The 13,359-nt window shown below is 38.6% G+C and overlaps 2 protein-coding genes across 7 annotated transcripts in view; one reads left to right on the forward strand and one right to left on the reverse strand.

Annotated features, from left to right (window-relative positions):
- The window catches only part of LOC122574438 (talin-1), a 56,357-nt gene that overhangs the window by 1,740 nt on the left and 41,258 nt on the right, over positions 1–13,359 (forward strand). Inside the window, exon 1 of one of the 5 annotated variants that reach the window (XM_043742050.1) lies at positions 5,336–5,944. The exons of 1 other annotated variant lie outside the window; for it this stretch is intronic. The gene's annotated coding sequence lies outside the window, so the exon portion shown is untranslated. Of the gene's footprint in view, positions 1–5,335; positions 5,945–7,507; positions 7,705–13,359 lie in introns of those variants that run through there. 3 more of the 5 variants (XM_043742055.1, XM_043742049.1, XM_043742052.1) reach the window with 3 other exon arrangements.
- Positions 1,573–8,213, reverse strand: LOC122574453. 2 transcript variants are annotated; one of them, XM_043742084.1, is made up of 2 exons: positions 7,972–8,213; positions 1,573–2,765 (listed from the first exon to the last, which is right to left on the reverse strand). In XM_043742084.1, exons 1-2 carry the CDS (start codon positions 8,122–8,124, stop codon positions 2,547–2,549), a joined length of 372 nt encoding a protein of 123 aa, XP_043598019.1. In that variant the 5' UTR covers positions 8,125–8,213; the 3' UTR covers positions 1,573–2,546. The 2 variants fall into 2 exon arrangements, with proteins under 2 accessions (XP_043598019.1, XP_043598018.1); XM_043742083.1 differs by having other exon boundaries at positions 7,906–8,213.

Raw genomic sequence — 13,359 nt, forward strand, 5'->3', positions numbered from 1 at the left:
TCGCTATTAATAGCAACATCTTAATAATTTTTACGTTATAAGATACAGAATACACCAAATGAAACAAAGTACTTTGAAATAAAATAATTTAACACAAACTGTCGCGGTAATCTACAACTCAACGATACCAGTTGAGAATTAGTAGATAATAATATATTATAACATTACGAGCAAATGAATTCGGATCTTATTTACCAAAAATATTAGACGGCAAAAACCGATCGCGAATTACGTTACTATTTTGGCATTAACGGAAATGGAGTTAATAAAAATTAATTATCGGAAACTCGTGGATATTTACGACGTCGACGAACTGTCTACCGAGGCAGGGCTGTTCGAATTAATTACACTTCGACGCAATTTTTCTCTGTCCCATGGATACAAATCGGAATGGAACTCGAGGGAAGCTCCTTGGTTTCCATGGCTCTTGGATTTTCGTTGTGTCGTTAGGGTGGTGCCCTGCCGCGCTTCCGGTATCCGGTTCCGCCAGCTATTTTTATAACAAAGGGGGCCAAGGGAGCGATGATTCCATGGAATCTGAAAAGTCAGTCGGGCGAAAACGGCGACCGCGTACGAAAAGGGAGAACGAATCTGTAAGGGAAGAAACAGTGGAGATAGAATGGGGACGAGACAAGCTAGCGATACGTCGTCACATCCGCTTGGACGAACAGAGAATCACGACGTGTCATTTGTCAGCGAGATGCTTTTTCCGGAAACTCGCCTTTCGCAGGGAGTCCGCCGGAAGTCGCCACGCTAATCATTCTATAGAAAATGCGCACGCTCAGTGTTTATTCGATTGGATCGAGCCGTGGTTGCATATAACAGTAGAATCGCAGAAGAACACGATTACGACAACTTTATTGTCTCTTTTATTGTATCGTTGTTCAATTTTTGATTTCATCGAGTTCATTTTCAAGTTTATATATTATTAAAACGATAACTTACATCTACATACTTGGTGACCATAACCGAAAATCCTCTTAAACTCTGTGCCAAGCAGTAAAGAGAAATGAATATCGTAGAGCGTCAAAGTGATTATAAAACATCGTTATTAAATATCCAAGATCGTCGTGTTATAAATCATCGTCTTCGTCAGGGAGAACTCGAGCAGAAATCGTTCTACGCATAAATTCTCTTCGAATTTACGATTCACGGTTGCCGCATTAGACACGGGTAACTTTTTATGGTGATTTCGATAGCCGCACACGCTTCGCTCTTGCTCTCGGTGCGCATCCCCCACGCGTACGATCGAAAATTTGTCGAATCATCCTCGACTGAATTCGCAAGGGCTTGTTCCATTGTACTCTTTTAGGGTCTTGTAACGTATCTGCATTCCCTTTCTTCCGGCGGCGAGAAAATCGTAAACTATATGAGGTAGAAACATCTAAATACGAACGAATCGTGTTGGATGAATATCATAGGACCGATGTGTAAGGTTCGTAAAGACTTTCCAATAGATTTCACTTTTATCACGAGCGCATATCTGGTAAATTATAATGCTGTGATAAAATGGAGAATTATAAGAAACATTTAGAAGCTAGCGATAAGATTTGCAGACTAGGGAACTTCACCTGAAAATTTTCTTTCTACCGTACGTTCAGCGAAAAGACACGGACTTACAAGAATACTGTCGTCGTCTTTGTGACTCATCGAATTCGCGTGGATAAGTTGCTTACAACAGTTCGCACAGATAAACAGATCGAGATAAATGGATTCGTCGAATAAATTCTGAGAACTATCCTTCGAAAGACGTATTTATTCCCTGGCTCGCATAATGCATACTTGTATCTTATCTACATATCTCAAGCAATAGTAGTGGGTAGGGTAGACCATAATCTGGCACGGAGACGATCGAAACCTTTCAGAAAAATGAATTTATTCCTGGATTTATGTCCATCGTTTGCCGTCGTCTCGCTCATAAATCATCTGTATCCAAAACGGAGATGAACTCGCACAGTAGCACGCGAAGGAACACCCTTTCATACGAAACTTTGGCAAGTTTTCCCTCGACCGCGTATAGATTTCTTTCTATCCCTCACCCTTTGCTCGTAGTTAATCCCCCTGTATTGTTAAACGTCACGTGAAACGCCGTATCCACAGAAGGAATTATGATTTTCCCTCGAGACAATCTTTCTTTCTTTTGTCACAAGTGCACTGGAAAATAAAGTTTGATAACAGAAGTGGATTTTTGTAACGATATCGTGGCAGTAGTGAGACGGCTTGCCTTTTCTAAAAAGTAATTGACTTTGCTTTGAGTATTTATGCCAACAAAATTATATCACGAATAACACATCTTTGATTCCTTCTTTAAAGCTATAATGTATCATCCGCAATAAATAATCCAGAGGAAGAATTATAATATTATTGAAAAATATAACGATAATAAAGAATTTAGCAAAGCGAAAACTCATCGACGACGTAGTTTTTGGGACGAATTTCTGGGATAGAAGTCAGTTGGAATTGACAGTAACCAGGAGAGCCCGGGACATTGGCTCCAGACTTCCTGGCGCCGTCGCGACGCTTCCCAGCTTTTGGCAAAACATATCCTATCTCGTCGTATCCTGAAGCGGGCGCCTAGTTTTTTTATGGCCACCGCCAGTACGACCCCCGGTTCCAGGCTTCCGAAGTTCCCCCATAAAATCCATTCTCCTCGTTGCTCTGCCCCCGACGACTTCTCTGTATCTGGTTGCATCCTCCTCTGCAGACTGTTCCTCTTCTTTGCCAGAACTGCCTAGTAGCTTGTGCCGATGGCGGAGATTCTGTTCCTGGAATGGGAAACGGCACGTGTCGATTTAGGAGATTAGTTTCAGAATAAGAATAGGCTCGGATGCTTGATCATTGAATTGCTACAAAAAGACGATACAAGGATCTAGCGTAATAATTCGATTGTTGGTTTGATAGAAGTGCGACGCGTTTAAAAAATCGTCAATTTTTAGACATCCATAAAGATCAGCGGTTATTCGCCAAGATAGAAGTTTCGTAATCCTCAAATGAGATTATTTAAGGAGAAAAGTGTCACAATTGATAAAAATTGTCTCGGGCGATATGAAACCCTCGCACGTTACATAAGCGAGCAAAGTCTTTCGCTCGCAAAGTTTCGACATCCGCGACAAATTTCTGTTACTTTCAAAATTTCACGCTATATCTCTCAATATTGCGCAAGCAAAATCTTAGAAACAATTTTATTCGACGATTTCATCTGAAACGACCCTGCTGCCAGCATATCTGTCACAAAAGGAATAACGACGTTTTATGCCCCTGAAAAGGTTCAAAAGCTCCGATAACGTTAGAACGCTATGCTTGCTAGCGGGCAGACGTTCGGGTAGTTGACTCATTCTTACAACTTCCATGTATCTAGCTCCACTGATATCAATCTGATTCGGTCCTCGATAAAGTTTCTCCTAGGTACATGAGATGTATATAACGGAGAAAATTTCTAGGATGGGTGTAGCAACGATTCGACGACAGGGTGCATCGCGAACGGTGGATAGGACAAAGGGGGTGATAAACTTGTCCGGGAGAGAAAGGAGCGGGAAATTGCTAGATGGAGGCATCTCCGGGGGTTGTTCCTATATTTATTGCCATTGAAGAACGGTGCTAGTATCTCCCGGTTTGCTCCAAAAATGAGTTGCCTGGAGATCGTTTGACAAACTGATTCGTTCGTGGATCCAGCAGCCACATGGAGATGTTGATCGAGATAGGACGTCGGAGATGGATGCTTAGTCTTCCGTGTTTGCTTTGCTGAAATAGGATGTCGGATAACGAATGATTTTTAATCGCGTGACAACGATTTATGGAAAATGTGCGAAAAAATTTCGCCAGCGAGCAATAAGAACTTCGTGAAAACTTTAATAACTTCACGAGTTGCAAAATTATCATTATTAATACACTCGCACGTAACATATTGATCGGTGATATTATACTTTTTATATGCGCAGCGTAAAACAAAACAGAACAAACAGCTATAGGGCAAATAAACGAGTACCGCTTGAATATTACTTCAGCTTTGTAAAATTTAACGAATTCTGTAATTCTTAGGATGCACTCAGACCCTGAGTAGAAGAGAAGTATATCATACCCTTAGGAAGTGCGATAAATTGTATTTTCCAATTAACGTTGATGCCGTTCGTCGCGATAAAAATTTCATAAACCCTCGAACGTAGAATAAAAATTTATTCGTTACACAAAACGGTTACATACTCGTAAAAGTGTATTATCAGCTCGACGTAAGCGGTGCTTGCTCCATCTTGGAGTCCCCGCAGGAAACGGATGATAAGGCAGGCCAAGGCTAACGTTTTCCACAAGAGAGAAAACATTTTCCTCGTGCGGTAAAAAAGCAGAAATGAATGAAAATTGAATTATAAGCGCCGTCCTGGCAACTGTCCAACCGAAACCTTTCTCTTTGACGCTGGAAGCGCAAGATTTATCTCGTGCTATCCGCTTTCCAATCGATGTCGGTTTGTCCTGATTTCTCAAATACACACTTCCGAAAGCCCCGAGAACACTCTTAAAATGTATTACGTTTATTTCCTGTAAAAGCGCGTCGTAGCGAAATAACCTTTGTACGTAAAATGATAAAATGATTCTCTTTGTTTCCTGGTACCACTTGTCTATTTTTTATCGACGGAACAAGCGCAAATGTTACAGAACTTTGGAAGGCGGACGAATATAATTTTGAAGAATGATGTGTTGGACGAGAATCGGTTGTTAAAGTTGTAACGACGTTGCTGTAACGACGACAAAGTAGAGGTAATTATTAAGATTTTGGCAACGAAACACTGGCCCCGTTCCTATTCTCTTCACGCGTGACGCCAAGTCGGCTATGAATACGCTTCTTCCGTGTCAATAGATTTCTCAATTCTGATGATTTTCTTCTTAAAAAATTACTTCGTATTTTACAAGAAACGTTTGCACGGTTATCGCATAATTAGTATTCAGTTTCTCGAAAAATGAATTACTACCATAAGTACATTAATCGCGACAAACTATTACAAATAATGGCAAATTCGAACGCGTTTGGAAAAATATCGTTCGTAATATCGTCGCTTGCTCTCTACTTGCGATCGGTTCGTAATACAAAAGTTGCATAAACCGTACGTCGAACCGAGCGAGCAAGTGTGATCAAAGTTTGCGGGCTGGTTGAAAAATCACGTAAACGCAGTCGGGTTGTCCTCGAGGCATTTGAAATGCAGGTCGTGCCCACGTATCCCGCGCTATTTGCCCGCTACGTATATCGAGCATCGCCCACGCCCTGCCGGTTTATGCACAGGTGCATTCTGTTGGGCGACAACGACAACGTGAAAAAGACGCCTACGTTTATTTTTCTTTCGTAGCGCCGCCGACGCGCGAAGAATGCGAGGAACGCGCGAGCTTACGCGTCTTGTGGGTGGCCTACGCGATTAGAAGAAGCAACAGGCTGTTAATCGTCCTTCTCGTCATTTTATTCGCCACAATTTCACGGCGTGTCGATCGCCGTGGACGTTGGTCACCGCGTTGCGAGAAAATCGACGACCACTTCCTTCGTGTGTAGATAAATACCGGATGGCCGATATGTGTCATACTTTTCCGCGTAACTCTTTTAATTCCTACCTCGTTATATAATAATTCAACGAGAAACGGAGACAACAACGATTTTCGGGAAATCACAGGGGAGAAGCATACGGGAATCATGCTGGTACACGAACGTTTATTTTGAACGAATAATGAACTGGCGACTGGTACTTGGCCTGGTAAAAGTGGTATATGCAGTAGAGCGAGTGGCTCGTTTTAGAGGCTGTATAGTGGATTTAAAATGAAGCGTGAAGATTTATGTTTGTCCTGTGTACTTGATATGTGCGGTATCGGTTTTTCTACGATATCCACATCAAGTTGAAGTTCGTGATTAAGTGTGGCTCGAATCAAGAGCGTCGATTTTCGGAGGTATTGGACTTTTTACGACGAAGAAGTAAGTTTGTCGATAATTAGCAATATCACCTATACAAATAACATCGGCGTTCACTTCCCTTACACTTTAGCAACTTTATAACTTATTCGTATCGTGGGTCAGAGATCGTGTAATTATACATAATCGCGTATTTCCCGTTGCCAGACCGTCAGACACGTTTTCTCTATATTCTATGCCTCAAACTATAAAGACGTCCCAGAAAACTCGTTAAACGAAAGACGAGCAGTTTTTTAACAACGCAAACTACGCGAGTAATATACGATAACGAAAAAACGTGATGTCATCGACACATTCATACTGTATGAAGGAGAGTAATATTTTTGGATTTCAGTCTCACGCTATTACTCAGCAGGTTAAATTTGCATGTGACAAATACAAGATAGAAGAGTGAAAAATCGGGACGGAGATTCTCTTCCGTTTGTGTTCGTTTCTGACGAACTCTTGTTACTTGATTTCACGGAATACGATACACGGAGTAGCGTAAAGCGCGTTACATCATTGCGTACTACGAAACGTACACGGTTCTCAATGGAGACTGGCTGGCATGACCAAATTTGGTGCGGTCTCGATTCTGTACCCGATGCTGGATTTGTTTCCAAGTTTACTTGCAACTTGTACGGACCTCCTAACACGTTTTTATGGAAATCTATTATTTTTCGCCGATTTTGTGAGATAATTCTCAGCGAACCAGCGAACTTTTTAAATCGTTTTCTTAATGTCGTTAGATTTCACGGCTTTTCAGGAAGCGAGACATTCGGCTGTATTTTCTTGTCACGCGTGTGATTGGTTCTTTTTATTTTTAGAGGAGAGTCTGTTTATTTGGATTAGTTATTTGGATGAAGCCAGGGAAGTGCGTAGCGCGGCGAGGCCCGCGCGAGATTGTTATCGATCATCGTGTTATCGAAATTTTCTGAAACGAAGAATATCGCGTAATTAAATATCTTGTGATTTGCAAATTACCTGCTGATATAATTGTCAGAAATTTTCTGCATAATTTCCAAATTTATTTAAAGTACGTTCTTTTGTAATCGGACAGTAAGAAACACATTGTATCATGTGTTGTTGATTATGTACATTTTTAACGAAATATAAATTGTTTTTAACAAATTCCCAAATAAGTATAGCAATATTGATATTTTGAGATAATACGATTTTCAAGTGAATTTTTAAGAGCGAATGTAGAGATAAAAATACGTTTAAGGATTTGGCGATAGGAATGTAATAGTACTTAAGAAAATATACTTTATTGCTATTATTCATCGTATTTATAGACATACTAATCCGACAATGCCTAATACGCGAAACAAGATTTCCAAAAGATAATAGCACTTTTATTTATTTATTTATAACTCGTATAAAATTATTGCACCTTTTATAATTAAAATCTTCGATCGGATATTACAATTACAAATATTAGATATTAAACATTAAAATTTCATTGTTATAAATATCGCTGCAACTATACGTTAGAATGCATTAAAACGGTATAACGGGTATATTCGTGATTCGAAGTAATCCAGTTAAAAAAGAAACTAGAAAAAAAAGACGTTTGCCAATTGCCGTCTCGTTCGGAAAGGGTACTCGAGGCGCCTTAATTTTTTCGTGACACGCGCCGTCACTGACCTTGAACGAGAGGAACGCTCGAAACTGAAACGGCGGAGTCGCAAGAGTGTTGTCGGACGTGTGGTTGTGCCCGAAGTGACAAATTGATTTTGTGCAACGAAACAGGGCTTCTTTTCTATCTATGGATATTTTTTACGGTGAGTAGAATGTACGAATAGCCGGATAATATCGCGAAACCGACGACTGGTGGCGATGCTGCCGGTTCCTATTGATTTTTCCGTGATTTCCGACAGATGGGCGTGCTGCTCTCGTTTAGACTTTTCCAATCGTTCCTGCTCGTTTTCACACCGATAAAACGCGATCTCCCGCATTACTTTATTAATCGCTTAGAGGCATACCTCTGCCTCTTGGCCGTATATGACCGTATACGTCTGAGAGTCGAGGCGGATTACGGGCGAGCTAACCTCAAAAACGAAGGGGGTAGGACCACCAAACGGGTGTCTCCCGAAATAGAGATGATTCACAACATCGCGACAAATTGACAGCTCGTGGCCTCTCCGCTCGTGCGTCTGTGCATCAACTTGTGCCGTTTGTTTCACGTTTCGCAAATCGATCATCGAAGTAGATTTCGCCAACACTTTACTCTGTATCGTACTCTCTCCTCGATGCTCTCCTCTCGTTCCTCCCGTTTCTCTCTTACGTTTCGTTAAATGCGCGACGTGCCAAAACAATAGGACCGGAGAAAATCAATAGGCAGGCTGTAAGAGGTTAAATAGGGAAACCCATCTGCTACCACTGTTCACGAGACTTTATTAAGTTTCTGCGTTTGGCCAAGTTCGGGACCCTAGAAAATTCGTTCTGATTTCGCATCGACGATTTGCCACGGTTTTTAATTCCTCGCGATGTCACCAGGTCTTTTGTTTTACTTTATTTCTAATCTTCTTCGTTTTTTTTTCATCCGCCTAATTTTCTCCAGGAATCTTAGATAAAATACCCTTTCTCGTATGGTGCCCTTAAGGTCATTTTTAATTTTTTTGCTTTTTGAATCCATCGGGGCAAATATATAAATCAACTCTCCCGTATCAGTGTTCAATTACCTTAAATTCTTTGAGGATATCGTCGAAGTAAAATTGTCATCGCTCTTTTTATGGTCTTTTCACGGATGGGTCATAGTGATTTTTTAAAAGCATATTGGTGATTTATCGGGTCGCGACGTTCGATTAATTTTTAGCCTTTGACGATTATTGAACTACTTTGCAATTCCCCTTCTTTCACGTGTGCCTATTCTTTTTTCTTTCTTCTTGCTTTTTTGTTGCATTCGTTTCATCGGTTTTACTCTAACGTGAATTCTCTGAATAACCTGAAACTACTGAATTCTCTATTCTTTTACTTTTAATAGAATTTTCTACCTTATAGAATGTTATCAAGTTTGATAAGTGGTCTGATACAATCGGAATAAACAGAATAACAATGGAATACAAATAAGTTGGTAAAATAGTAACAAGTTTCCAAACTAGGATTTTTGTAGAGCTATGTAGGCGTATATTTATAAAAGATAGGATTTTTTTTGTTAAAAAAAAAAAAAGAAGAAACTGTAAATTCGAAACGGTGGAGAGCGCGATGAAAGGAGAAATATTTTCTCATTGCAAATTGCCTTTAATAGAAAAAGGAATGAAAAAAAAGTTGGTTTAGTGGATGGTGAAGCACACAGTTTTCCTATGTTTGCCGTGCACTTTCGGATTTAGAGTTCTTAATTCGCGCGGTGCGTGACCGATGCTCCTCCGCAGATTTATTTCCGTGGAATTGAGCCAGACTCACAATTTAATTATCGCGATCCACTTGGAGCCAGTTGAGAACTCGGCTTTAAGGTTTCATTGAGTTTATCCGAAGTGACGATCTTTATTCTCCGATCGACGCGAATAAAAAGGCCTCGCGGAAGCGGAAGGCCTCGAACAGCCCTCGTGACTCATTTCCAACGGAGATATCGCTCGGGATATTGCTATTCGAACGAATTGCACGATATCAAATCATTTGTAACCCCAAACTTCTTCAAATTTAATTATAATTCGATTCAAATTCTCCTCTTTTCTTTCTTCCTTCGTCAACAATATCGGGTATGAAATGTTTTAAATTCTAGCTATATCTCTAGTTCTTTCTGTACACACGGTTGGTTAAAGGCTAGGAATCCCTAGGCGCAGGATTTAAATTATTTACTAATTATTTAAGTTTATTTGTCCGCTAAGCCGCGGATGTTTAAGTAATTGATTTTCTAATAGGCATAGAGATGAATAATAAACATTTATTTAGCTCCTTAAATATTAGTTAATAATAACTAAATATTTGAAATGCATAAACATCCGCGTTTGTTGCACACACTTATTATCTATATAAATAGCGCTTGTGAGATATACAGTTTTAAAATTTCATCTTTGTTTATCAGGATAATGATCATGAACAAATTACACATAGAAATTGAATATACGTACCGAAGACGGCAAGCATATGCCTAACATATTAATAACATTGAAGATATCTAATGGAAGAATTTTAAAACGTTCGAAAGAAATAATTCAGGATTTTTCTACTACCAAGAATTGTATTATATCCATACGAAGGACTGCGAGTTACATCAAGTGTATCAAATTTGACTAAATAAATCGGTGGTATGTGAAAGTAGATAGTCAGAATAAGATAGAGTATATGTACATACGTATATGGAAATGACAATCTAAGAGACATAAAAGTATCGATGCATCATTTCTTCTATGGACGATGATGTAGAAATCAAGATTGCATTATTGCCGATGCAGTTATTATTACCGATGCTTAAACGCTTCCATTCAGGAATTAGATATTATTATTCATGCTGTCGATAACTCTGGTAAGCTGAACGGTCGCGCACTTGATTTATTTCGTAGAATTGATTTACTTGCCATTGAAAACGGATGAATGAACCGAGCAAACTAACTTTATGCTTTCGTACGATTTTCAAGTCGCGAAATCATTACAGGCAATTTAAATTTCTTTAGAATCCTTGTTCATTTGATTTATTACTGTTTTTTATACGATAGTTCCGATTCAGATTCTTGGTTTTCAATTAGAAATTCTACATATCCTCGATAAAATGTTAATGTTGATTCCTTAACGTAGTTATTAATTAGAGTATTAGCTAACTGAACGATTAGTTAGTCCAACTGTTATGCAACGTATAATACATTAAACTCACAGATTAATCAACTCTAAAATAACGATATAATGTTTGCAATTGAAGAAGAATCTACTTATCCGTTGTTTTAATTATCTACGAAATAATTGGTACATTTGTAATATATTCGTAACACATCGAGTACGTAATATTTTAGCTAGCATTGCCTACATGAAATAGATAACATAAATAGCATAAATATAAATCGTAGTAACGCTACTTTCATCAAGCATTGTAATAAAGAAATATATTCATCCTTTGTCAAGTTACTCCATTGTCCCACAACGACGATACACGATTATCATCGTCCTTGTAGTTACAATTAGAATAAAATTGAATTTCTCGCCAGAAATTAATCTTTTATCTGTGTATATAGCGTAGAGCTGTTTATAGTTTGCGAACGCTCGTATCATTTTTCTTTTCGAAACAAATGCCCGGTTAAAGCGTTTCATTATAAAAGCTGGTGGATCATTGTATGGCAAAAATTGCGTCTGTAAAGGGATCACGCTTTTGTCGAACGAAGTATTTCATTTTCGATTATTGATTCATTTTCGTTACAGTTGTGACAAAACATTTGGCTCGGCCAAAACACACGTTTGTGCGTTTGGAAGACACAGTTCCGGTACGAGCTGTATAAATAGAAGCATGCGTATGTCCGGTGCGTGTAGAATATGCGATGCTTCGAAATAACGCGTTCTTTGTGTATGAAATGCGTACGCGCGCGCAATACAGGCAGTGTGTACGAAGTAACTACAGGGTTGCTGTGCGCACGTGTTTCGGCGAAGATCATAATGGAGTTACGCGCCTCGGCCAACAGCCAGCGATGACGGGTAATCGCGTGAAATCGATTTTATCATCGACTCGTTGAGTTTAAGCCGAAATGGAATACTCGGCAGGTACAAGCTACGCGTCCGAATAACTTGGAACGTGTCATTCGTAATAACATAAATCAACGAGCGAAAGAGAGTTATGGAAGAATTGTAACAGCTTCTATTTAAAGCATGGATTGTGCAACTTCTTTTAGAACACGTTGTCACGTTCGGAGTTGCGACGAGAACAGACAAAGAAAAGTTCTTGAAAATAAGTTTCACTTTGAACAGAACGCGTAAAATATAGAACTAAAAGTGTTTCCATAAGAAGAACAGATATTTCGTTTATGGAGATTCAAAAAGTTCTCAATTATAGTAACAAATATTCAATACTATTCGATGAATAAGTACTACGAAGCGATATTAAATAATTATTACATTGATATTCCGAATATGTTGTTTATCTGTAATTTACATAGACAATTCACAGTTCAATGTTTATTTGTGTTTGTGTTTGAAACGAACAGTTAGGAAAGTAAGAATGTATTGAATACGTATACGATAGTTATATATAAGTATTGTGCTAACGTAATATCATACTATTCGTATGTTTATCGAATAAAAGATATGAAAATCGTGACGTAAGTAATTAATATTTTCGTATGAGATATAAGCCGGTATTTTTCTGTTTAAGGGTTCGTTTTTCGAGAATAAAGTTCGAACGTGTTTAGTTAAGAATCGGCGCGATTCCTGCGTGCGATAAATATTCAAATTTATTTATCCCGGAAGGAATCACGTCGTGTCGGCTTTTACGTGTTATCTGACCGGACCCTATGTTATAGGTTTGCTATTGTATTTCAATTTATAATGTTCATCTTATGATTTTCATATCTTCTATTATTATATTGTTATGTATAAAACTAGTACTTCGTCCGTTTGGTACTTTTGTCTATTTAATACACGTTCTAAAACAACTTGTGTCCATGGAACTTTTATTATACAGATTCTAAGATATCTGTTCACTTGTTAACATTTGTTTCGATCAAAATTTCACAAGAACAGATATTTTCCTAAACGAAACATACAAGTTGCAACATAATTCTTTTAAAAACGAAAGATAGCTGTCTATTTTGATCTTTGGTGTAAACGTTTTGCGTTCGGACGTTTCGTATGCTCTGCCATTGTTATCTCTGTTTCGTCGTTACATCACGTTATCGTTATCGTCATCGTTATCGTTGTTCTTGTTATTATAATAATATTACACTACACATTTCATTTGCATTCTTTTATTCGAGCTTGATAAGTTTTGTTCTTGTCGTTGCAACTTATTTACTATTTACTCCTGTGTTATTACGAATAAATAATAACGGGGAAATAATTAGAGGAAACAAAACGTTGGAATAAGAATGGAAAAGGATAGAGAAAGATGCGTAGAGCATTAAAGAAAGAATTAAAGTATCATAGGATATTGTCGATGGATAAAAATCAAAATGTTTCAACGTTGATAACCCCTGGTTCACGTGTTTATATGAAAATAATATTCAAATGATATACATGGCACTATTCAGCATTGACGCGTACCGTCAAACATTTTCGTATTATCTGTGTGAAAGGTCTGCGTAATTTTGGATAATCATGTAATTTCACGGTCATTTATTTAATATTCGTATATTTCCCCCCGTCAGATTCGTTTCTTTTCCGTGGCTCCGTTTCCCTCGAAGGAAACAAACGACTTCGTTACGGCATCATTATGGCGATTGGTGAACCACATTGAGACGAAGTGGACTCTCGGAACCAATTATACGCCTTGTTACATTTAATCCTCATTAACAGGTTAC

The sequence above is a fragment of the Bombus pyrosoma genome, linkage group LG13, assembly GCF_014825855.1.
Source record: "Bombus pyrosoma isolate SC7728 linkage group LG13, ASM1482585v1, whole genome shotgun sequence".
In the NCBI taxonomy this organism is placed as follows: Eukaryota; Metazoa; Arthropoda; class Insecta; order Hymenoptera; family Apidae; genus Bombus; species Bombus pyrosoma.